The sequence below is a fragment of the Sinocyclocheilus grahami genome, unplaced genomic scaffold, assembly GCF_001515645.1.
Source record: "Sinocyclocheilus grahami isolate Dianchi unplaced genomic scaffold, SAMN03320097.WGS_v1.1 scaffold566.1, whole genome shotgun sequence".
Lineage (NCBI taxonomy): Eukaryota > Metazoa > Chordata > Actinopteri > Cypriniformes > Cyprinidae > Sinocyclocheilus > Sinocyclocheilus grahami.
The window spans coordinates 167,048-193,254 of NW_015505745.1; the positions used below are offsets into that span (position 1 = coordinate 167,048).

The 26,207-nt window shown below is 38.1% G+C and overlaps 5 protein-coding genes across 7 annotated transcripts in view; 3 read left to right on the plus strand and 2 right to left on the minus strand.

Moving 5' to 3' along the window:
- The window catches only part of LOC107556379 (cytosolic 5'-nucleotidase 1A-like), a 12,032-nt gene extending 9,913 nt beyond the window's left edge, over window positions 1-2,119 (minus strand). The window contains exon 1 of one of the 2 annotated variants that reach the window (XM_016239478.1): window positions 1,657-2,119. In XM_016239478.1, coding sequence (XP_016094964.1) covers window positions 1,657-1,803 — 147 coding nt within the window. In that variant the 5' untranslated portion in view covers window positions 1,804-2,119. The remainder of the gene's footprint in view (window positions 1-1,656) is intronic. The other variant, XM_016239479.1, reaches the window with a different exon arrangement.
- A 1,332-nt stretch (window positions 2,120-3,451) lies between these two features.
- stk3 (serine/threonine kinase 3 (STE20 homolog, yeast)) lies at window positions 3,452-9,182 on the plus strand. 2 transcript variants are annotated; one of them, XM_016239483.1, is made up of 11 exons: window positions 3,452-3,638; window positions 5,165-5,245; window positions 5,330-5,458; window positions 5,555-5,669; window positions 5,750-5,914; window positions 6,358-6,525; window positions 6,618-6,755; window positions 6,899-7,024; window positions 7,104-7,302; window positions 7,388-7,560; window positions 7,647-9,182. In XM_016239483.1, the coding sequence occupies exons 1-11, from the start codon at window positions 3,616-3,618 to the stop codon at window positions 7,803-7,805; spliced, it is 1,476 nt and encodes a 491-aa protein (XP_016094969.1). In that variant the 5' UTR covers window positions 3,452-3,615; the 3' UTR covers window positions 7,806-9,182. The 2 variants fall into 2 exon arrangements, with proteins under 2 accessions (XP_016094969.1, XP_016094967.1); XM_016239481.1 differs by lacking the exon at window positions 3,452-3,638 and adding an exon at window positions 4,718-4,904.
- A 716-nt stretch (window positions 9,183-9,898) lies between these two features.
- On the plus strand, window positions 9,899-13,398 carry LOC107556348 (ribonuclease UK114-like). The gene is made up of 5 exons (XM_016239443.1): window positions 9,899-10,040; window positions 10,318-10,367; window positions 11,394-11,462; window positions 12,528-12,583; window positions 13,141-13,398. The coding sequence occupies exons 1-5, from the start codon at window positions 9,976-9,978 to the stop codon at window positions 13,198-13,200; spliced, it is 300 nt and encodes a 99-aa protein (XP_016094929.1). The 5' UTR covers window positions 9,899-9,975; the 3' UTR covers window positions 13,201-13,398.
- Window positions 13,399-13,552: 154 nt separating this feature from the next.
- LOC107556361 (major latex allergen Hev b 5-like) lies at window positions 13,553-18,015 on the minus strand. Its single transcript, XM_016239457.1, has 6 exons — window positions 17,973-18,015; window positions 17,750-17,825; window positions 17,478-17,567; window positions 15,227-15,478; window positions 14,084-14,134; window positions 13,553-13,989 (listed from the first exon to the last, which is right to left on the minus strand). Exons 2-6 carry the CDS (start codon window positions 17,781-17,783, stop codon window positions 13,970-13,972), a joined length of 447 nt encoding a protein of 148 aa, XP_016094943.1. The 5' UTR covers window positions 17,784-17,825; window positions 17,973-18,015; the 3' UTR covers window positions 13,553-13,969.
- A 6,840-nt stretch (window positions 18,016-24,855) lies between these two features.
- LOC107556349 (60S ribosomal protein L30-like) overlaps window positions 24,856-26,207 on the plus strand; it is a 2,849-nt gene continuing 1,497 nt past the window's right edge. Inside the window, exons 1-4 of the mRNA XM_016239444.1 lie at window positions 24,856-24,920; window positions 25,036-25,084; window positions 25,820-25,965; window positions 26,060-26,202. Of these exons, the coding sequence (XP_016094930.1) occupies window positions 25,064-25,084; window positions 25,820-25,965; window positions 26,060-26,202 (310 nt within the window). The 5' untranslated portion in view covers window positions 24,856-24,920; window positions 25,036-25,063. The remainder of the gene's footprint in view (window positions 24,921-25,035; window positions 25,085-25,819; window positions 25,966-26,059; window positions 26,203-26,207) is intronic.

Genomic DNA, 26,207 nt, shown 5'->3' on the forward strand with positions numbered 1-26,207 from the left:
TCTGCTCCGCCGTGGGGATCTTCAGTCCCGTCTGCTCTGCTGTGGCGGTCCTCAGCTCCGCCAGCTCTGCCTCAGTCCCAAAGCTTGCAGATGGATCCACACGTCTCCCGTCTCGTCAGCCCCGTTGCAACTGTCACTTTTGATCAAATTAATGCATCCTTGCTGAATAAAAGTATGAATTTCTTTCAGAAAGGAAACATCTTACTGACTCCACACTTTTGAATAGTAGTGTCTGTTTTACAACATTTATTACGTAAATAACCAAGTAAATGAAAATATTTAAATGTATATGTTTGTATATTATCATTTATATGTAGCTAATTCAGGTTCCCATAGACAACTTGACAACTAGTGTAAATGAGCTGTAATGCCTCTCTGGTCAATACTGCTTGCTTTTTTGTATTCAAGACTATAAGGTATGTGTCTGTACAAAAAAAAATCACCCACTATATAAGATATTTTACTTGGCTAATGTGTGTTCATACAGGTCAAAGTGTATGGGCTGGTGACTATCTATACCCACTAACTAGGTGAACTACTTGACAATGCTGGAAACAGGAACCAGGAATCATTTCTGGGTCAGTCTGGGGCAAGCAGTGCAAGTGTTGGAAACGGGAGAATACAAGAGTATAACAAAGAGGAGAACGGCATTCCAGGTTATTAATAGATCTGGAAAAGACCAGTGACGCTTAGAGTGTGTATAGAGCTAAAGGCTACGGCGGAGAAGGGAATTATCCACATGGTGTTGACCAGCTGCCTGTTGCACATGCTGAGCTGATATTATGTCTGTTAAAATGACTGTGCCATCCAAAGTGTACTTAATAAGACGTGTAACATTATCTAAGATACAAAACAAATGCACTAGGCCAGACAAAATATCCTATTATAAAGCTCTGCCCTTGGAGGCAATGTCACTATTTTATTCGCCACAACATATGACAGATGGCATTTCGATATCTTTACGGTGGTGTTAGCAGAGTCTAAATAAGCAGTGGACGACTTAAAATGAGCTGCACCTGCTGTACCTCTGATGGCATTATCTCCTTACATTAGTACTGTTACCTAATAGTGCTATCACCCCCCAATTAGCGAATAGTTTAGTGAATTCAACCCTTAATATGTTCAAAAAACTTTTATTTGCATACATGCAGACAATTTCTAATCAGTCTCAGCACAAATATGAGCACATTTACGCTGCATAACAACATACATACATGCATTTACCTCTCTGTACCTGCAAACCCCCCCCCCCCCCCCCCCCCCACCCCCTCCTGTCCCATGAAACCTGTTCTGTTTCTGTTTTACAAACACAGACACCACAGCAGGCATCACAACATAAAAGGCTATGCTCCTCTTTATGTTTTTGTAATTATATTTCGTGTAATTATGCTGTTCTGACAAGCTACAGGTCACTATGAGGGGAAAGTGACTGGAAATGCGTCTGGAAAACGGACTGCTTTAAAAGTGGGCGCTGAAATACGTGCAATAACGTATGTACACACTTCACGCACTAAATAGCCAGCAAAAGTGTGACCTCACCAGAAAAAGGACAGAAGCGATAGGAAATCACATCACAATTAATGTTGTAGAGTTATCTATGCAAATATGATGCACAAACTGAATGTGAAACACTGAAATCACAAATGGGACACTTACTGGTTTGGGCTTCTTTGTAGAACCCACATTTTCATGGATATCCTTGCTGTCGTCCCAGGATGCTTTGCTATCCCCATTTGAAGCTGACGGGCAGGTTTTGGGCAAGGGGTCTTGCCCCTTCATGACCTGAACAGGGTCAAGACTCATTCTCCCCAACTCTTCTCATTAACGAAACACTTATCCAGGGCTGTATCACGCTGCGCTGTTCTCTCTGTATACATGTACAGCCTCTCTTCCACACACAGTGTATGTCTCCAGCTTTAGGTAGCACGGTACAGCTGGTATACAATGCTATACTCCTGATTCAGTGTCTAATGATAGTGCTGGCTTTGGTTCTATGCGGCTATATCCTCTCTGCTCTGACGCTGTGCCTGCAATCTACTGCTGTGATGCGGTATGTGTTGATATCTGGCCCCTTCTCTCTTTCTTTCCCTCCCTTCCTACTCATCCCTCACTCATGCACATGACACCCTCCTCCCTTTCCCTATATTCCCTGCTCTAATCTATCTGCATGTGCTTTCTCTCCCTCTCTCAAAATATAATATTCTGATTGGATCAGCATCTTGCAGCCAATGAATAACGGGCTTCCCTGACAGCTGTTCTTACTGGTCCATCCCCACAGACACATACAGACAGACAGACAGACAGACAGACAGACAGATAGACAGATAGATAGATAGATATACAGATAGACAGATAGACAGATAGATAGATAGATAGATAGATAGATAGATAGATAGATAGATAGATAGATAGATAGATAGATAGATAGATAGATAGATAGATAGATAGATAGAAAGCTCTGTTTTTTCTCCTCGCTATCCCCTTAATGCCATTGTAATGGGGTGAAACAGCCCATTACCCAATGATCAGTTGCTAGGCAGCACTTCGACCCAATGCACAATCTCGCCAGGGATTGGCTGTTTAGTTGGAGCCCTGACAGTAGCCCTGGGGCCAGGAGTGACAAACTGTCCACACTGTCCAGTGGTAGGCTGCCTTCTTCTGGGTGAAGAAAGAAATATATTCTCATTCTCAAGGATTCAACAATAGCAGTTTAAGAATGACATCTAGACATTCAGCACTGCAGTGTAATATTGCTTTTATATAATATTAGGTAATGTAAGTTTTGGCTAGTTAGTCTGTATATTTCCTACAAGTTTTGTGTGTCACCAAGCAACTCACAGACAGAAAGCTAGTCTGGCACAGCATATTAGTGGTGCGGAGATAGATTTCCCCTTCCCATTCAAAGTGCTGTGTAATCATTCATGTACAGAATCACTCTGGGCTTTCCATTTCCCAATTTAGGGGACAAACCAACTCTAGGCAAATTCTGCTCCTCGCTCTCTATGTACCGCTTCTGGTTTGTGAACAAGTGGAGTGATAAATGAAATGACCCAATGCTGTAGGCTACTCTGCTCTGCCAATCATAGCAAAGAACTGGACCTAACTAACTGTACTAACTGAACACTATTATATGTTTGAATCTGCCTACTCCAGCCTCATTTCTCCCCATAGGAACAAGCGAAGAGGAGACTCATGTTTTATATGTTTTAAATGTTTTAATTATAGTCATGTATAGTCATAAATATGAAACAAAATGAAATCCACTGAAACTCTCAAAGTGGCTTTTGAATCGATTCATGATGTTAATGCAGATGCACGATTTATTTTCTGCTTAAACACTGTAAATGAGAGTCTTTATTATTGCACCCTCACTGAGAATATAGTATATTTAGTACTATATAGATATCGTAGGACTTTTATTTTGAAGTGCCGTTTGTCGTGGAAAATCCCAGACGTCAGCCAGCTTTACATCGTTGTTAGCGGCGGCACGGAAAGACAGATAGTGCTTCCTGAAAGTCCAAACAAAACATGCGTTATTGCCTGAATCCTTAAGTTTTGAGCAAACAAAGTGTTTGAAATTAATCGGAAATTACCTGTTCATTAGAATAACAAAAAATGGAGCATTCGGTGCCCAAAAAGTAAGTGAAAAGATCAGCTCGGCTAACCAGCCATCAGTCAGGCTAATGTTTACAGGCCTCGTCTTACTAACCAAAATGAAACTGCTAGAAAGCTCTGTTTTTTCTCCTCGCTATCCCCTTAATGCCATTGTAATGGGGTGAAACAGCCCATTACCCAATGATCAGTTGCTAGGCAGCACTTCGACCCAATGCACAATCTCGCCAGGGATTGGCTGTTTAGTTGGAGCCCTGACAGTAGCCCTGGGGCCAGGAGTGACAAACTGTCCACACTGTCCAGTGGTAGGCTGCCTTCTTCTGGGTGAAGAAAGAAATATATTCTCATTCTCAAGGATTCAACAATAGCAGTTTAAGAATGACATCTAGACATTCAGCACTGCAGTGTAATATTGCTTTTATATAATATTAGGTAATGTAAGTTTTGGCTAGTTAGTCTGTATATTTCCTACAAGTTTTGTGTGTCACCAAGCAACTCACAGACAGAAAGCTAGTCTGGCACAGCATATTAGTGGTGCGGAGATAGATTTCCCCTTCCCATTCAAAGTGCTGTGTAATCATTCATGTACAGAATCACTCTGGGCTTTCCATTTCCCAATTTAGGGGACAAACCAACTCTAGGCAAATTCTGCTCCTCGCTCTCTATGTACCGCTTCTGGTTTGTGAACAAGTGGAGTGATAAATGAAATGACCCAATGCTGTAGGCTACTCTGCTCTGCCAATCATAGCAAAGAACTGGACCTAACTAACTGTACTAACTGAACACTATTATATGTTTGAATCTGCCTACTCCAGCCTCATTTCTCCCCATAGGAACAAGCGAAGAGGAGACTCATGTTTTATATGTTTTAAATGTTTTAATTATAGTCATGTATAGTCATAAATATGAAACAAAATGAAATCCACTGAAACTCTCAAAGTGGCTTTTGAATCGATTCATGATGTTAATGCAGATGCACGATTTATTTTCTGCTTAAACACTGAGTCTTCATTATTGCACCCTCACTGAGAATATAGTATATTTAGTACTATATAGATATCGTAGGACTTTTATTTTGAAGTGCCGTTTGTCGTGGAAAATCCCAGACGTCAGCCAGCTTTACATCGTTGTTAGCGGCGGCACGGAAAGACAGATAGTGCTTCCTGAAAGTCCAAACAAAACATGCGTTATTGCCTGAATCCTTAAGTTTTGAGCAAACAAAGTGTTTGAAATTAATCGGAAATTACCTGTTCATTAGAATAACAAAAAATGGAGCATTCGGTGCCCAAAAAGTAAGTGAAAAGATCAGCTCGGCTAACCAGCCATCAGTCAGGCTAATGTTTACAGGCCTCGTCTTACTAACCAAAATGAAACTGCAGATCTGTCAACGCATTAGAATAGATTTTTGGGTTAATATCTTAATGTTCGTAATTAACTATATCTACAAGACCAGTTGTTGTTATTGTTATTGGTGTATATATAAGTTTAGGTCACATTTTAACCATGGCGTTGTATGCGTTAAATAAACTACGATTGTGTTTATTCATGACAGTAAGCTGAAGAAACTCAGTGAAGACAGTCTTACCAAGCAGCCAGAGGAAGTGTTTGATGTCCTTGAAAAGCTTGGAGAAGGGTGTGTATTAACAGTATACTTAAGTGATGTTGAATGGATAAATCTTGAATAAGAATTTCACACAATGAGTGCTTTTTGGTTCAGATCATATGGCAGTGTTTTTAAAGCCATTCACAAGGAATCAGGCCAGGTTGTGGCCATTAAACAGGTTCCTGTCGAATCAGACCTTCAGGAGATCATCAAAGAGATCTCCATAATGCAGCAATGTGACAGGTAAAACAGCCCATTAAGGAATAATAAGTAACATTTTATTAATAAAATTATTGGCCCTATATGAAACATTTCCCAACACTGCAATTTTTTTAACAGTCCTTATGTAGTGAAGTACTATGGCAGCTATTTCAAGAACACGGATCTGTGGATTGTGATGGAGTACTGTGGCGCTGGATCTGTGTCTGATATCATCAGACTGCGTAACAAAACGGTAAATAAAAATACAACTATAAATGCACTATACAGCTTCAACACATGGTTAATTACACAATTTCTTTTTCTCTTGACAAGCTCACCGAGGATGAGATCGCCACAGTCCTCAAATCCACCTTGAAGGGTCTGGAGTATCTCCATTTCATGAGGAAAATCCACAGGGACATCAAAGCAGGGAATATTCTCCTCAACACTGAAGGCCATGCTAAACTAGCTGATTTCGGAGTGGCTGGACAACTTACTGTGAGTATTAAAACTATCTGGTTTAATGTAGGGATGCTCTGATCTGCCTTTTTCGCCTCCGATACCGATTCCGATTCCGATACCTAGGGTTCGGTATTGACCGATCCGATACCTAGGGTTCGGTATTGACCGATACCGATCCGATAGTTCGGTATTGACCGATCCGATACCTAGGGTTCGGTATTGACCGATCCGATACCTAGGGTTCGGTATTGACCGATCCGATACCTAGGGTTCGGTATTGACCGATACAGATACTGATCCGATACCAGTGAAGTTTCCCCCCCCCATTTAAATAAACGTAGAATTTATATATCTCTGTGTATGGAACTGATAATCATTCTTTCACAATCTACTAGATACAGACTACTTCATTATAACAAACTGGTCGTGTATATCATGTTTCATGAACTAACTGTGTTTATTTATAATGTCCACAAAAGGACACAATGGCGAAGAGGAACACTGTTATAGGTACACCCTTCTGGATGGCCCCTGAAGTAATCCAGGAGATCGGCTACAACTGCGTGGCAGATATTTGGTCTCTCGGCATCACATCCATAGAAATGGCTGAAGGAAAGCCTCCTTATGCAGACATTCATCCAATGAGAGTGAGTGGAACATGCTGAGAAGTCCTTGATGTGGAATTTAAACAAGAAACTGGTTGCTGATGGTGTCTTGTTTTGTCTTTTTGTGTCATCAGGCTATTTTTATGATCCCCACAAACCCTCCACCCACTTTCCGCAAGCCAGAGCTGTGGAGTGACGAATTAACAGATTTTGTGAAGAAATGTCTGGTGAAGAACCCAGAGCAGAGAGCGACAGCCACTCAACTGCTGCAGGTATAGGAAGAGCCAAAAATATTGCTAACTACTAGTTCCTGTCTGTGATTCATACAGTTATTTATTCATTCTCTATTTTATTTATTTATTTTTAAGTCGTGAAAATAAAACATCTGGTATGTTTTTCATTGTCTATTCTGCAGCATCCATTTATAATCAGTGCTAAGCCGGTGACCATCCTGCGAGACCTGATCACAGAGGCCATGGAGATGAAGGCCAAGAGACAACAGGAGCAGCAGAGAGAGCTGGAGGAGGATGACGAGAACTCTGTGAGATAATTCACCAACGTTGCATATTAGTTGTACAGTATGTGTTTTAGCTGATGTCATATGTTACTGAATTGTGCAGGACGAGGAAGTGGAAGTGGATTCCCACACTATGGTGAAGTCTAGTTCAGAGAGCGCTGGCACCATGAGAGCCACCGGCACTATGAGCGACGGTGCTCAGACCATGATCGAGCATTGCGGCACCATGCTGGAGTCTGACCTGGGAACCATGGTGATCAACAGCGATGATGAAGATGAGGAAGATCTCGGCTCGATGAGGAGTGAGCGTTTATGTCTTTTTCTTTACATTAACACTTTTGTGCTGCTTTGAGAAATGTTTAATCTGATGTGTTTTCCTCTAAATAGGAAATCCTACAGCTCAGCAAATTCAGCGTCCATCCTTCATGGACTACTTTGACAAACAAGACTCAAATAAAGCACAAGAGGGTTACAATCACAACCAACAGGACCCGTGCTTAATTTCCAAGACTGCTTTTCCTGATAATTGGAAAGTTCCGCAAGATGGAGATTTTGATTTTGTAAGTGCTCTTATGGTGTTCTTTTGATTCATTGTTTATGCATTAAGCTGAATGAAATGATTCACTGTTTGTTTCGGTCTGTGAAGCTGAAAAACCTCGATTTTGAGGAGCTCCAGATGCGCCTTTCTGCTCTGGACCCCATGATGGAGCGAGAGATTGAAGATCTGCGGCAGCGCTACACGGCCAAGAGGCAACCCATTCTTGATGCCATGGATGCGAAGAAACGCCGGCAGCAGAACTTCTAACCGACTTCACTGATGCTGAAGCTTCAAAGCTGGCTGGCCAGATCTTATGTCCCCTCCTGTGTTCAATCTTTGTACTGATGCAACTTATTCTAGACTCCTGCTGTTTGTACATTTGAAGGTCCTAGTGGATATATAAAACATAAAAGTACTATGTTCTTTTTTCTTTTTGAATTCAAATTCACAATATTAAGAGTTCATTCTAAACTGAACAAATTATTCACAATCTTAACCAGTCTCACCCTATATTATGAAGTTTAGGCTTTTCTCCTCTAGCTTTCAAAATCAAATTCAGCCATCTCTATATCTGTGGTTTATACTTTTTTTAATACTATAAATGAATCCAAGGCGAAAATGACTGTGAAAATGTGAAGTTTTGTGACTGAATTCATAAGAAATGCTGGTTGGACTACTGCAAAATCATTTTTAGGTGTGAATGGATTACTAAACCAAAGACAATCAAAAGTAGAGAATGCCTTTGAGCGCTTGATAACCCTCTTTTTGAAGTTTGCATCGCCAAGCTATATGTTAGTATTCTGCTAATATGGGACCATGTTACAGTAGAGATGCCACAGTTTTGTTTGTCATCTTTACTGGTATTAATTTAGAGAGAAAAGGGACCATTCCTGCAGCTATGCTTCCAATCCCATCAAAATTCCTCGTCAGCACAAAGTAGGGTTTGAAACATCTGTCCACAGCTTTGTAAATATGCATGGCTTATTTATGCTGAATGTCACTTTCTCGGTTTCTGAATGTTTCTGTGTGACGTCTTCCCTATGTTCTCTTCACTGCCACTGGCTTCTTGATAACTTGTTGCAAATATTTGTGTGAGGAAGTGAGAACTACTTTTCCCGTGCCCCATTTTAAAGTTCTCACTTTATCTCAGGGGTTGCTCGGCTTTGAATTGTCTCTCTTTCTTCTGGTCTTTTTGGTCATTTCAATGCAGTGATTGTGTGTTTCTCATTATGGTAATGGTACCATCATTACTAGGCCTATTGAGTCTCCATAACTACCAAAAGCAATACAGCAACTCAAGGACATAGTAATGTAACAATGCCAGTAATGTGAATGACCTAAACCAGTTACTGAATCTTTTCAGAGAAGGATGAGTTGTTTTAAATAGACATTAAAATGACTCTCGCAATGTTTATGCCCTGATTGTGGACTGATGAAGTCTATAAATCTGAGTTGGTTTGAAGTATAGTCTGCTAATGATTTTTCTTTTTTACAAAAGCTTATTCATAAAATAGTTAGGGACTTTACCAATGCCTTACATTTCCTGCAGTTGTGAGTTATATCAGTTTTATTTCATACTCTGACATTTATATAGGCACATTTTTACTGAAAACTCTTAATTTATTGTGTATTAATCATAATGGAAGGTTTTTTTTTTTGCACTCTGCCTAGAGTTTTTGAATAAAGGTCTGTTACTTGTCTCCTTGAACCCTATGTGGACTTATTTACCAACAGTATTTTTTAATATTGTTAAATATATGGGGAACACTGTTGAAACACTATAAAATACACAGACAAACCTGGAAACAAAAGGAACATTTAAATTGAGTACAACAAAATTAATAAAACGTTCTAGTTTTTCTCAGGTCCAAAATAGTTTTTCAATTAGAAATTCGTTTTGAGAGCAAATGCCACTATAATTTCAAAATAGCTTTTTTTTCAGTTGAAAAAGCATTATGCTTGTTCTTATATTATACAACAAGCCATTTATTTAAACTATGAACACTTTAAAAACTACAATAATTAAGCTACTATTTATAAAATTACATTTAGGCCTACAAACCATAAAAAACGAAGATAATGAACTTCTTGACTGGTTACTTGAATTACCGTAATCACTTAATTACAGAGCTCTGCTTTATTCTGCCAAGTGATAACTATATTTATGCAAAAAGACCTGAATCAGGTTGTTTAACCGTGTATGCTTTGTCTACCATTTATTTCCTTAATTCCCCCCCCCCCCAAATATAGTTCCATTCTGTGCGACATGTTATTGAATAATCGTAATTACTCATGCAATGTCTCTATATGTGTGTCGTTATGGCCTACTGGAAGTGAGTCCCTACAAACCTGCTTTACACTCATTCATTATTAACTCAACTAGAAGTTTATGGACAGTTGTGCTTCGCGAGTCTCGTTTGGATCTCAGTGTTGAGAGATGTCTGCGGTTATTAGGAAGATCATTCACACTGCAGCTGCTCCAGCCGCCATCGGGCCCTACAGGTGAGAGTCCGTCTGCCGTCAAGTCAAACCATCATGTTTACGCTCCTCAACAAAGCCACACGTGACATGCCCTAGCATAGGGATAAGTGTGATTTCTACATAAAGCACCACCAGCTATGCATTTAACAGTCAGCATTGAGCAGCAAAAGGCCTGACATAGGCTGCAGTGCAATATTTGTTCGGGTGTGTCTTTAGAAAGCGCACTCAACTTTGTGCTGGAGATTTGGTGCGACTTATTTTTCATATAAACTGTTTGGACGAGATTAATTCTGTTCAGAGAAAAATCCCATATACACCTAAAGCCCCTATTAGACAGGACATATACAGGTAAGAGTCTTCTCAGTCACTTTAATGTTACAGAGCAATAGCATTTAGATTCCAAACTGTTTAAAATTGTAAAACTGGGATTTTATTTTGAATGCATCATAATAAGATTATTTGTAACGCACCATATTACCACCGTTTAATAAAAAAGTTTCTCAGTAGCACTGAACTTTAGTAGCGCTTTATTTCATTACATGCAAAAAAGACGTTTACAGACTTAAGAGCTTTTTTTCTTGCACAAAATGCACTTGAAAGTGGTTAGTTGTTATAATGGGGGTGTTAGTGTTTCAACCAATAGACAGTAAGAGGAGGTGTCAAGTTCATTGACTTAACCAGAGGTCAATGTGGTTTGTTCTGCTTAATATGTGGTTATGTTAAAAAATATATAAAAATAAAAAAGGGTGCTTCGGAAAAGTATTTATGACACTAGATTAGTTTTTTTTTTGGCATATATTCTATATTATATCCATTTATGCTCAGCTGATTGCATGATTTAAACCAACATGTATCAATATTGATGAGATTTAATGTATGAGCTGACCTATGATCTTTAATTTCCTTGCATTTGTGCAAACCTTGTGCTAAAACAACTGGCATTAATGTTTGCATTATGTAACTTACTGAACTTGTCTTGTATTAGACACATTATCTTGGAATTGGTATTGTCTTGGACTATGATCTCAAGCTGAACTTACACTTGATCTTGGTGGTCTTCAATGCTACTGAGTGATATTTTAGTTTATATAATATTCAGTCTCCAATTTATGATTAGTAATATCCGAATTTACTGTGCCCAACATTAAAGGGGTCATATGATGCGATTTCAAGTTTTCCTTTCTCTTTGGAGTGTTACAAGCTGATTGTGCATAGATAAGATCCCTGAAGTTGCAAAGACTAAAGTCTCAAAACCAAAGAGATATTCTTTATCAAAGTTAAGACTTTCATTTTTGAGTGAACCATTCCCTTAACATGTCTGTTCCCTCTTACAAATTTTCAGGAATTTTATAATGTGTGCTTTTTTTTTTGCAGTTGTCAAAGCCACAGTGCTGTTAACAGATATTAATGACTTCAATAACGTCAATGATGTTTACAAGCAGTGTGAGTATTAATAAAGCAGTCATAATGGAATAATTCACCGCAGTGTGTCATATACACATACAACCACAGATTTCCCTTACATTTTTAGTAGCCTTGGTCATGTAGAACACCTCATAATTTGGAATGACATTGGTGTCCTTTGTTGTTGGAATTAAAAACAATCATGACATTTGTGTTTTCTTGTATATCCACCTTATTTGTCAACGTGGAAGTAAGCCGTTTTCTGTGAATGTTTGCGCGAGACTTCCGGTTAATTAGCCGCTGCAGTGAAATAGCAAAAAGAATAACAAAGTGCAGTAAACGGTAAAAGTGTTTGCACTACAAACCAGTATGTTCGTAATTAAGATAATACATTAAAATAACATGGTAAGACACACTAGTTTGCAATATCAAGCAGCAAAACAAGCTATTTTGAACAGCTAAGAACAGCTGGAAACGAATGACACCGGAAGCCTCGCACATTAAATTTACAAATGACCACACCTGCTCTTATGGGGAAAATAAGGTGGATACCTTCCCTAAAATTGCTTTACTTCCCATCCTGCACTTTAGTGATAATGCTTTATGCAAGTTATTGATTATTCAAATGTTACACAAATGCCTCTGTGCAACCCTGGGTATTTCCTCTTGAAAACAATGCTGATGAGTAATCCTATCCTGTCTGCGTGTAAAGGGATACAGTGCAGTTCTGTGAAACGAAAGCCTCCTCTATACGAGGACATCCCATCATCACTGCCTCCTACCACACAGAACTTTCCATGATGTGACATACAAACCTGCAGCATCAACAAATACCCTAAACTGAATTCACGTCATTCTGTCTTTAAAACTTATGATGCAATTAATGATACACACAGGCATAAGAGGCTGTTTTTCTTGTCACAAGAACTGCGGTAGTCGACTATGTAAGATGAAGATTATATTTTATATAGCGTACAGCTTATAGATACAAAGTGTCAATTTCAACTTTACTGGCAGTTTTGTATACATTTGTCACCAGTAAAGAACCCAGAGTTTCCCCAAAGTCTAAAAACTTTAGGATTTTTTTTGGTTTCCTTTTCTAAGTTTTCAAGAGCAGTTTCCCAGCTAGAGCTGCCTATCAAGTAGCTGCCCTGCACAGAGTAAGTATTAAACATAGACTAGTTATTGGTGTTTGCTAAGACAACCAGGTAACTACACACTACTCTTCAAAAGTTTGGGGTCAGTAGCTTTAAAACACTCACACATTGATGATAATCAGTAAGGTAATGAGCACCAAATCAGCATATTAGAATGATTTCTGAAGGATAACATGACACTGACGACTGGAATAATGATTAAAAATATATATTCAAATAGAAAACAGTTATTTTAAATTGTAAAAAATATTTCACAATGTAACTGTTTTTGATCAAATAAATGCAACCTTGGTGAATATAAGAGAATTCTTTCAAAACATTTCCGAAACGTTACCGACCAATACGTTTGAACAGTAGTGTAAGTATTAAACTTTGGCACACAAGCCATCTCACACTGTTTGAGTTAAGGAAATGAACAATACCTCAAATGATATGACTTTTTGAGGAGAGTTGTGCTATTACTTTACTCTACGTGATCAACTTGATATAAAAAGGGAGGGAAATCCCATAAACCTGCTTTGTGTTTATACCTCATTTGAACTTCACTTTCTGTTTTACAGGGAGGACTTGTTGAGATTGAAGCAGTCGCTGTGTTGGGACCCATTACAGATGCCCCCTGACTATATGACCCCGGCATGCATCACACATTGTAAATACAGTTATATGGAGACAAACCCCATCCCATATTACAAAATCAATCAAACTTTTAACCTCCCAAGTCACCAACAGAAAAAAAACACGCTTTTTCTGTTGCCCATTTTGCTAATATAAATATGCTATCGAGAGTTCAGTTCAAAACCCAGTTCAATTCAACTTTATTTTTAAACTTGTCATTATCACATTAAATCAAACCACACCACAAAAACAAAATTTCTTCCATTTGTTGAGTTCAATCTGTTGTGTTTGTTGCAGGAAAACAATAGCATTCAATAAATAAAACCAAAAAGCCTGTTTTTCAAATATTATGTCCTTTGTCATTTTAAATGTATATAACATTTTATTTCAGTTGGTTAAAATATTACATAATTATATAAATAGCATTCCACGATTTTCATATTCTCTTTGGCTTTTTGCATTTTTTATAAAGGGGTAAAGCCACTAAAATAGGCACCAATATTAAATATCGATGAAGGAAATCTCTAGCTAAAGCCAGCAATTATAATTCACTAAACTATAACTAGTGTGATGTTTGTATCCTGTGTATACAAAGACAGGCACAGAGTCTCTGAAGACCAGTTGGTCTAAATCTTGGCAACGAACAAGCAATATCTATATAATAAATAAACTAATGTTCCACTGTATTTTGAAACCATTCATGTGAATCTTTATTTTATTGAAAATAGGTGGTTGAATCCGGATTCTGTAGTAACTGTGCCAAATGATGCGCACTTAACTATCTTCACCAGAGGCTGAAAGAGATGAAGTGGTATGGGAAATCAGACAAGACATTTATCCTCAGGAGAAGATTTTTAGGTCCGTCTTGCATCATATTACCCTACTTACCAGGCACGTCCTCTGGTGGGGAAGATTTAGCCTGGTCCTCAGTTGTGTTTTCTGTGGAAATAGGGATGCATTTCATTAATTTAGGCTCAATTAATATTCTTTTTTTCCCCTTCATAATGGTTAAAGTAGCCAAATAAATTACATCATCCAAAAAACAGAGAAAGTATAAATTCTCATATATACTATAAATGTATCAGTCTTCATTTTGTGATTCTATCTGTTCAGGACACGTCCTGTGTGTTTCTCACGTTGGACTTACTAAAACGAATCAAATAAAAAAATGAATATTTAAAATCAGTTGCTGTGTTTAGCAGAGTATTATTTCTTGTTGCATTCTGCTTTGTATTCTGTTCTGTGGTTTGTCATTATGTTATTTGACAATGTCAGAGTTTTTTCCACATTGCATCCAAGACATTTGCATCCGTGGATAAATTGTCATTTACATTTAAAATTCGGGCAGTGAGGCATGCTGTGGCCCTCGCCACATTTAAGACCTGGCCAAAGAAACTACTGTTCAAGATGAAAATAATGCACTACTCCCAATTCCATTTTTTACTGTGTATTCATAATCCTGAAATGAAACCGGCCAGTCTAACTGGAACCTGGTTTTAGTAGCCAAAATCTTGTCTTTCTTAAGGTTCAGTTATACTAACCTTTATAAGACCAATATATCTGCTTAGAAAGCCTTAGCAAAACGTTTGGTAAAAAGGGATGGAAAGAGGAAACTAAGCAGGGCAGTGCTGTACTTCTACTGTAGGTCATGGAACAGTTAGTAGAACACTTATCAGGTTACTTAGAGTTAAACAAACACACTATTACCAGTTTAGACTAGTGCCATCACCTTTCACTTGAAGTGTAAAGGTAAGTATGAATGTGTAAAATAGTGCTTGAACTTTTTTAAATAATACAAAGGTATTCCAGGAAGTCTTCATTGCTAAAGAGAATGTGCAAGATGTTTTGCATCTAGAGATACGTACCTTGAAAGTACCACAGCCATTTGCATGCACAAGCAAGTTATTCTGTACCTTGATCTTGAAGAACTACTGTGAGCCAGTTTTTCCATGAGACTTTGCTCACTGTCCCTTTAAGATATGGAAACTGGCAGAAAACTTTAGTGTTGTTGTCTGTTAATGTGAAACGTACCACTTGGTGCTGGTTCTTCGGTATTGTCAGCTGTTGTGGAGGGGTTTGATTCGGGTTCAGCAGGCTGGTCAGATGTAATGGCCTCAGCAGCAGCTGCTTCTGGTTCATTGTGAGCTACGGCAGCCACAGAGCTCTGTATTTCCTCCGAGGCAACAGGAGCTGCACTGGATGTCTGTGGAGATTCCTCGGCCTGGGTTTGGTCTGGAATTGTCTCGCTGTCTGCTGCAGGGCCACCGTTTTCATTATTTGTTCCTTAGAGATCAAGACAAATATTTACCAGGGTTATTATTGTTAACTAAAACCATAAATAAAGAATCACTTGAAATAAAATAAACTTTAACTAAAATAAAATAATAAAACACAAAACTAAATAAAAATGAGAAATGTTGCCTTGGCAATTAGTGCAAATAAGTTGAAGTTGAAGCACTAAAATCACTAAAAATTTAAAACTATTTAGACATTAAAAAAAAATAATAAAAATGACAAAAGCACCAAATAATAAAATTGAAAATATAAAAATTATATCTAAATTCAAAACATTAACACAAATATAATAGTATATCAATGATACTAAAATAACTTTAAATATTATTTTACAAATTAAAATTATTTTGATAATAAAATGTTAAAAATAATAGTGGTTATACAATGTAAATGGATTAAATATAAAACAATAATTGTTAGTTTTTTTTCACTATTATTTCCCTCATATTATTGATCACGTGTTTAGGCATATACTGTACATATTTTAAATAGGGTACATCTAGGCCTGCACGGAGTCTGAAACTTTTTCAGAAAGGTTTCCGCAGCACAAACGATATCAATTTCAATACTGAAAAAAAATATTCCAATTCCAGTTCAGTATACTCAGTTTGGTTCAACATATTTTACTATATTTAAATCTTTTCCACATAATTCACATTTCATCAACACAGAAATATATTATGTCCTTTCTCTCTCTTCCTATCTATCAAGTGTCAGTAAGGTAGAAGACAACTCTTTTTGAGACCCACTTTAAATTCAACAGAAACCTCTAAACTAAAGCTTGGACTAGTCTACTAAAGAAGCTGCACTGCCTATAATTATATGAAACAAAGCAATACATAGACATTCTGGTTAAATACTGAAAACTAACAACGTAACAACAGGTGCTGAAAGAAAACTGATGTATTAAAACAGGAAAACTAGCAGAGGTTTATGACGTCGGTCATCTGTAATCTAAAGCACACAATATTTACATACATGAAACCTTCTTCTCAGCTCCATAAGCACACACTTTGTTTAAAAGTCACCATGGGCAAGTTGACATGCATCACCACACTTGAGGGAGCACCTGAGGTGGGGAGGACCTCCTCTGATCGCCTAAATGTATTTCCTCAAATTCCAAGAACTCATCCACTGTGATCGTTCAGGAAACAAGCATGTAACATCAACAAAGCAAAATACTAATTTCCTTCATTTGTTCGACAAATTTAATTCAATCCCATTAAACTCTAAATTCTATTTAAATGTATTTGCTCTTCGAATAGCACTTTTTAAAAACATTATTTGATGAATGTTCATGAGATTGCATCAATTTTTTGAACGCATGTAAATGTATAACTAGGAGGTGTTTGCCACTATGGATAAAAAGCATCTGCCAAATACTTAAATGTAAGTGTAACATGGGATCATAAAAACTGCATGCATGCATGCTAATGATAAAAGCTGTATATTATAGTGTTTCTCTGAAAGAAGTCTCTAATCTAATCTAAAGGCAGTTATCAAATTGCAATGGTTTTGCTTATGGTTTAAGCTCTGGGCAAGGCGTTTAACCTTGGGTTTCTCTAGGGGGACTTTTTTAGAGTAATGAATACTGTAAGTTTCTCTATGAGAGACGCTGGAGTCAAGTACATCTAAACTGTATGGCGGACTGATGACAGCATTCTGGATAAGGATCTGTGTGCCTTACACAATGGTTGAGGGTTCAGTTTCAAGTTAGGGTGACCCAGGATCCGAAAAGTAACTAAGATCACAATCTTCCTCTATCACTTAAGGATCTACCATGCATTTTAGCATTGTGTCTATATTATGGCTTTTATATCACATGATCACTATGGTGTTTCATGAGGTTAAGGAAGAATTTTAGGTAAGTGAGCACTGCATTTGTGCCCACTTACCTAAAACTCTTCCTTAACCTCATGAAACACCTTGCAAATCAACATTTGACAAAATATAGCTCGATTGTGATTTGTGGGCTGTGTAGTCTTACCTGATGTGCTCCCATCTCGTTTGGTGTTGGGTCGTGTTGTGTCTTGAGCTGTGGTCTGAGTGCTAGAAGTGCATCCCATCGTGTCTTCCTCTGACAGGAGAGAAGTCGAGCAGTTTAGTGAGTGTTGTTGTGCCCAGCGGCGCACATCGACTTCAAGTGCAGGAGGAATGTGCTAAATAAACGCGCAGTTGATACAGACAGCACTCGTTCCCTGGTCAGGGAACACATTGGGTGTTTCTGAGTGTGTGTATAAGCGGCGGTCATATGCAAACCTGCTCTTATTCCCGGGAACTTTACAGGTCGCATTTGAATTTGCAATGCTAAGACAGCAGCGAAGTTCTGTCCTCTCTGATTAAAATGCTTTGTGTTAAGAAATTATAAGAGACGCTTTATGTTCAACTTCAGTTCTAACAACCAGAATAACAATATAAATCTGATAACAGGTTTAATGAGAAAATGTATTCTAATATTAAAATATAACATCACATAGCCTACTCCATGTGTTGGTTGAGTTATTTTGGCGACATCTACAGGTGACTTCTGGAGTAGCGCTGGCCAACCCGAACTAGACTGTCATAAAAACTACTGTAGTCAACATCTTCAGGCTCTACAATAAATATTCCTACAGTACATAACTAAATCTACAACTATGGTACATCATGTCAGGGCGCAGAGAATGCTATGCATCCATAAGAAACTCCCTGCTACATTTTTTTAGTTCTATAAGATTCTTTATTTGGATAAATTGTTCTTTGGAGATTGTTTTAAATTATATCGTTTGCATTAAAATAATGAGGAGACTTATATTTTTCTGAATTATGACAAAATGTTGTCTGAAAAGTGTTTGGGGTATCAAAAATCCCATTTAATATGCTTCAATCATTCTGCATAAAAATGTTATATTAAGGGACCCCTACTATAAGACATGTATAGCCTATAAAAACAAAGAATATAGCGGTGTAGACTCTTACTCCTGCCAGTTATTTATTTGGATTTATTTTATTGTATCTGCAGTGGGTTTTGTTCTTCCCCCTATAAAAGCAGCAATGGGATCATGTTTCTAAACATGCATGCATATTTGTTGCAAAATAACAGGAAAAGGCTTCAATAATATCTGCAGGGTTTTGGTATGAACATAGAAGAGTTTAAGGGGAAAATTATCACATGGGTTAATATTTCAAACAGTCTCACACACTGTTCAAAATATTAACATTTCAAAATTCGACACCATTTTAGTTTTGCAAAGAAGAGCTATAAACTAGTCATTTTAAAACATTTTCTTTCAGAAAATATTTTGGATTTTATAAAAGGGAAAAAATGACTTTACTGTATTGCTTTTGAAAGACAACTGAACATGTAACACAAAGTGTTTGGTTTCAGATGAGTTTGGCCTCCTGAGAAGAAATACACTGTTTATACAAATTTGTACAAAATAGACATCTTCCTCTTAATGGTGTGCAAAACAAACATTTTATATGCCTTTTTAATACATTTCATAGAATTGTGTCCCTCTGTTCTCTATTATGAAATGTTTTTATATAAAGTACTAAACACATATATCAAACATAACACATATGGATGTATTACAAATAATGAACTCAATGAATCAATGTCAAATTGTTATAATTGTCCCGTTTCAGCAGAATTATTAATGGTCTAAAGCTTTGGTAATTATTTTAGCTTTTAAATGCCTCCTGCTATAGATATAGGCAGCACAAAAATGATTTAAAGAGCAGGAAAATACTTCACAACCAAATGTTAAGTATTTTGGATGCATTTGGATACAGTTGTGCAAGAGTAAGCTCAATTCTGAGAGGAATTTAAACTGCAGGCCCTACTGTTTGCCTTCCTACACCTCTTTAAGCAGAAGGCCATAAGGTCGGATTGAGCTCTTTACTATTTCTTTCTCAGCAGATGTGCTTTCAGGTGTTGTGCCGAATTCTGCACCCCTGCCAGATTATGCACCCCCTCGTTGAAGTCGCTACCTGATTGCCTAATCCCAACCCCACCCCTAATCCTAACCCCTCCCCTACACCTAACCCTAAACCTACCAATACTAGGGGGTGCATAATCTGGCAGGGTGCAAATTTCCGCACTACACCGGGTCAATAGGGACCAATCAAATGTTTTTGTCTTTGATTTCCCTCTTCTGGGGGTTGATTCTATTCTGCATGATGACTTTGTAAGTTTTTCCATTCTTTTGCGACGTGAATGTCTTGCTTTTCGCGAACACATCTGCCACATTGATGTCTAAATTGTCTGCTGCTTTAAATATCTGAGCTCTAGATTAGTTGTCAATGTTTTTATTGTTCATCATTTATGGATAGACAACGTTATTGTCCTTGGTGTGAATGAGCCTTGATTAAATCTCTCTCTTTGTGTTCACAAAAATGTATGTTCAGATGAGAAAATGATGTTTGTGCATTTGAGTTGGAACTAATTTGGACATATGTGCTACAAATATAGCACTACAAGGTACAATTTGGTCACCAAATATTTGTCTTTGAAAGGTACAGACTGTAAGGGTACCAATAGGCTACACTTTTCGGGTGTACTCTTGCCTTGAGGGTACTGCCCCATTAACAAGCCCTTGTACATATTTTGTGCACATTTTTCTGACAGTATACCAAACTCATTCACACACTAACAAACTATCACATGCCACTATGAATTTTACCTGTTCGACATCAGGCATACTGTGTGTCACAGCAGAAGTGCATGATAATCCTGGGTGCAGTGCATTAGATATCATTTTTGACACCAATTTCACTCTGAAAAATTAAGCTTTGTGATTGGCTTTTTACAGGTTAGGTTCAACAAAGAACTTCTTATCTATAAAGAATGTTGATTATATAGGGTTGGCAATACATTTCTTTGGCCATTAGAAAAGTTCTTGAGGTTCAAATATGTACGCTCTAGTGTATTGGTTTCTGTATTGCTTAAAGAATTGTTCTTTAAATAGATATTTACAAAAAATTATAGGAATAATAGATTTCTTTTGTACATATTGAGGAATCTCTGTTTACCGAAACCTTGTGTATAAAAGGTATGTAGTGATCAAGTGAGTTTGAGTGGTCTATGAGATTTTTCATTCTTTTGGACTGACACTGAAGTCAGTCTCAACAGAATATGACAGTTAATATTTTAAACATATTCTCGCACACTGGCAGGGTTATGTAAGGGATAATGCATGGCTAGCTGTGCGTTAAACAATTTTAATGCATGATGTGGAGGCCAAGAACCACCCGACGCGAAGCAGAGTGCATTAAATTTAATTTAATTGTGCGTCAATTAAGGCAGCGCATTAATATAGAACAGTGATTAAACTGACTTTGAACTACCTGTGCATTAAATGGTTTTAAAACCCTTACAATCTGACTGGAATTTCACCGTGACTCCCAGAATGGCAGAGAGCGCCTCGGTGAAGAGAGATTTGCTCAACTCCATTATATTAACACTCAACCTTATCAAGTGACCAGGATTTCTGTTCTGTTAGTGTTGACAAGAAAATGTGGTTTATCTAGCTATTAGTAACACACCCATCTTCTCCCACATTTAGTTTTGCTTTCAGTTTAAAGGTCGTTTATTACATATAATATAATATATTATATTATCTGTGAAATTTGGCGGGCAGAGACCAGTCAGAATCTGTGCATTCAGGAGTTTTGTGTGAGGTTGAAAAAGTTTCCCACACAGATTTCACTCTTGTTCAAGTTGGTCTCGCAAAAACTCAGGCCGTTGAGTTGATCATTTAGAAATAAACAACCTTTTACAAAGATTTGCTCCGAATTCACACAAACTGGGCTATTTACAAGTGATGTATGTGGTCTTTAATCTTTGCTCTAAAAATGTACATAATTGAAAACTTGGTGCCCTTTGCACCGTGCAATTCTGAGAAATGTTATCATGCAATTTAGATAAATGTGCAGGGTGGTCAGCAGGGTATAGTTGACACACACATGTATTTCACCGTGACTCCCAGAATGGCAGAGAGCGCCTCGGTGAAGAGAGATTTGCTCAACTCCATTATATTAACACTCAACCTTATCAAGTGACCAGGATTTCTGTTCTGTTAGTGTTGACAAGAAAATGTGGTTTATCTAGCTATTAGTAACACACCCATCTTCTCCCACATTTAGTTTTGCTTTCAGTTTAAAGGTCGTTTATTACATATAATATATTATATTATCTGTGAAATTTGGCGGGCAGAGACCAGTCAGAATCTGTGCATTCAGGAGTTTTGTGTGAGGTTGAAAAAGTTTCCCACACAGATTTCACTCTTGTTCAAGTTGGTCTCGCAAGAACTCAGGCCGTTGAGTTGATCATTTAGAAATAAACAACCTTTTACAAAGATTTGCTCCGAATTCACACAAACTGGGCTACTTACAAGTGATGTATGTGATCTTTAATCTTTGCTCTAAAAATGTACATAATTGAAAACTTGGTGCCCTTTGCACCGTGCAATTCTGAGAAATGTTATCATGCAATTTAGATAAATGTGCAGGGTGGTCAGCAGGGTATAGTTGACACACACATGTACCACAGAAGTGGAATGAACTGATGGACTGATGATTGTACACTCTAAAAAATGCTGGGTTAAATACAACCCAGTGCTGGGTAAAATAGGGACAAACCCAGCAATTGGGCTGTTTTGACCCAGCGGTTTGGTTAAATGTTTAACCCAACCTTCTGGGTAGTAACCCAAGGGTTTTTTCTTATTTTAAATTCTTTTATTTATGTACAACCTTTAATAACAATACCTGAAATGCTAAAAATGCACAATCTGATCATTTATTCATTTTCATTTTGATCAATGTATTTAACAAATGTAACATCATGAATTTTGATAGGAGTCATATGCACAACCTTTAATAACAATACCTGAAATACTAAAAAATATTACTTGATTATTTATTCATGTTCATTTTGATCAATGTAGTTAATGACTGTAAGACCATATATTATGTTTCGCAAATAAATTGTTTCGCAAATAAATCCTATCAAAATATGATTATTATAATAATTTTGATCAATTAATGAACGTAACCATGTTGCATACTGAATGTTATTTGACGGCTGGCTATTATGAGGTAATATTTAGTTTATGTTCATTTTCAACAAATAGTCAAGTAGTCTTTTATTGTCAATTCAACTATATACAGTACACTACACAGTAAAACAAAATGTTCCTCTAGGACCAAGGTGCTATGCAGAACGACATATATTAAAAACCATATTGATAACACAAGACCGATAACAACATAAATTAACATCAAAACAAAAAACCAATACAAGAATTCAGAAACATAAAGCTCTAAAACCTTAAATAAAGTGCACGTTTTGAGCGTTTAGTGCAAACAATACAGGACAATGGGGCAATAAACAGTGGCATTTCAACACCAACCAGTGCAGTAAATGTGTGATATTGCACATAAATTGATCATCTAATATAAACACCATATATAGACATTTGTTGTGTAGCAGCGATATATAGTTCAAAAAGTAATTTTTGCAATTTGAGCAAACTGTTTCAATGAATTTGCTTGTGTGTGTTAGTCTAGGCCCTTTGTATTGAGAAGTCAAATGGATTGTGGAAAGAAACTGTTACACAGTCTGGCTGTGAGAACCCAAATGCTTTGATATCTTTTTCCAGATGACAGGAGGATGAAGAGTGGATGAGAGGGGTTTGTGGAATCAGCTACAATGACTTTGCGGATGCAGCGTGTTTTGTAAATGTCCATGTTTTGCAATTCGCAAAGCAGGCGGTGATGCAGCTGCTCAGGATCCTCTCAAAAGTCCCTACTGAGAGGATCCCTCGTTGTGAGGATGGGTGGTGGGAGTTGGGCTTTCCTCAGGCTTTCCAAGCTTTCTTGGTAATGGAGCTGGTGTTGAGGGACCAGGTAAGGTTCTCCGCCAGGTGAACACCAAGGAATTTGGTGTTCTTGACGATCTCCACCAAGGAGCTTTTGATGTTCAGCAGGGAGTGATTGCACTGTGTCTTCCTGAAATCCACAGCCATCTCTTTTGTTTTGTCCACAATCAGAGACAGACTGTTGGTTTTGCACCAGTCTGTTAACATTTGCACTCTCTGTATGCTGACACGTCGTTCTTACTGATGAGACCCACCACTGTCGTGCCATCGGCGAACTTGATGATCACAAGAAGTGAACTCAGTGAACTCATGACAAGAGTTCATTTTGGTCCCCTGTTTTCATTACACTTAATCAAAAAAAAAAATCTCCATGTCTTCAGTGAGCAAAAACTGAACTTAAATAATGGGTCTCTGTTTAATAAATAATACATTCAAAACATAAATCTAAAACGTAATTGAACTGTCAACAGAAAAATACTGAAAACAATAAAAGATTACAACAATTTTAACCTGCAGTAGTACAATGTGAAAGACATGCAAATAACCGAGATTTACAAGAAACCGTTTAACTTAATATATGAATGAATAGTTCACCACATAATGAGAGATCATTACAGGTGTCCCACCGTGTTCTCCGCCATGTTGTTATGCTTTAATTACCCCGCCCACCACTTCCAGCCTAGATCGGGTGGTCTGGATCGTGTCTGCGGGGCTGCAGCTGGATCCTATTGGTTTTTATGCATGTTTTGACATGAGTCTGTGTTGCATTTACACAGTTTTGACCAGCAGGCGACACCAGCGTGTGGTGTTCCGAGCGCTTCGAAAAACTGAAGCATTTTGTGAAGCAATTGGTCCAGCTGAGTGTACATGCACACCAGCACGCTGATAACTCACAAATATCAGCTTACTAAAATAAGCAGTTTCCCCCGTTTACATGCACACCAGTAACCTGACCACGCAAGCAAGCTGCCCTTCATTAATAAATCAGGCTATTTCCCTGTACTGAAGTCAAAATATAATCATTTGCGTGTCTGACTCCGAGTACTCCATGCATCTGTCAGTTGTGATGTTAAATTAAGCTTGCAACAGCTCATTTATTATCCTCTCGTGCAAGTATAAACGCAGCATTGCGACTGAACCACTTCTGCCGCACGAGAACACATTTTCTCATTTTTAGTCATGAAAAAGTCTGCTTTTGTGATATATTTCCTTCTTTCTTTACTGCAAGACGTTTACTCGGTCTAGATGCGCTTAAATCTGCACTAACGACGCGTTCCTGTCACGTATCACACATGCGCACTTCAATAAGCCGACAGAAAGCGTCCGCGACCTGTTTCTGACCTTACTCCGGTAAAAGAAAACGGGTTACCGCGTTTACATGACCACGTGCGTTTTCGGCTTATTAAACACAATCGGTTTAAGAGCGTGCATGTAACCGCGCGCAGACACCAAACGTCACGTGGTTACTGTCCTGAGGTCAGCGCTCTCGCGATGTGGGCGCGTGAGGTTTACGCGCGCGCTGCACGCTGGGAAGCCCTTTCTCTACGAGGCCATCTTGGTGTGATCAGGAGGTGAGCGCGGCTCTGGTGGAAACGATTAAAATACTCTCTTTAAGCCTTTTATGAAGACTGCAAACAGAAGGCTTTTGAAAGAATAGGTTTTGATTTGTTGCCCCTCTGTGTTTAGGTTGGCCAGATCGGACTAATCGGGAAAAATGGTGGCCGCGAAGAAGACGGTGAGTGGAGCGGGCGCTTCACGTGGAAGCGCCCTTCAGGCCCGATCAGAAAAGCCTACATGTTTTCATCCACTAATACTGAAATATAAGATTGAAGTTACGCAGCGGAGCTGTTATTAGCCATTTGATTGTGCAAATGTTCATCTCTACGTGCTGTCGGGTGGGCTAAATGTTAGCTAACTTGGTTAAAGAGTGCAGCTGCTTGACAAGATGCTTGTAGTTCAGAGGAGCTAGTTTGTTTTCTACTGTACGCTATATGTTAAATATATTAATGATATAACTTGGGTGCCTTCAGAAGACGTGATGCGTCTTTATCAGTCAAACGCTTAGTATGTTAACTATGAGCGATGAATGTAGTACGGGAGCAATTCTTCTGAAATGTCATTGAGATAAAGTATTGTTAAAGAATTGTAGTTGTCTAACGCAGGCGCGATATGGTCACTCTGTGTATATACTGTTTATAAGTGCATTGATGTGATCATAGAGCGAATGGGGCGTGACTTTCTTAATTGATTTGGAAATGTAACTTATATTAGTGTGCTAGACATATTAGTCTAGTGAGCAAGGTTAATATATACTGTGTATATACAGGATTTGCACCTCTGTCAAAGAAATGGCTGGTAATTGTCTGATGTAAAATATATTTGACATGTTAGTCACTGTTTTCTGTCAAAGTGTATTTGTATGTTCTGTGCCATAGGTGCATTCATGGTTTTGTCCCTTCATCTTTTTCAGAAAAAGTCCCTGGAGTCCATCAACTCCAGACTGCAGCTTGTGATGAAGAGCGGTAAATATGTTCTCGGATACAAGCAGTCTCAGAAAATGATTCGCCAAGGAAAAGCCAAGCTGGTAATCCTGGCCAACAACTGTCCTGCTCTGAGGTGTGTGCCGTTTACTGCTCTGACATCTGCTGTCAAAATGTGAAACGTCTGTGGCGTCTTAGTCAATGCAATTGTATCTTTCTTTTTTTTCTAGGAAATCTGAGATTGAGTACTACGCTATGTTGGCCAAAACCGGAGTCCATCATTACAGCGGAAACAACATTGAGCTCGGCACAGCCTGTGGCAAATACTTCAGAGTGTGCACACTGGCCATCATTGACCCTGGTGTGTATTCATGCATC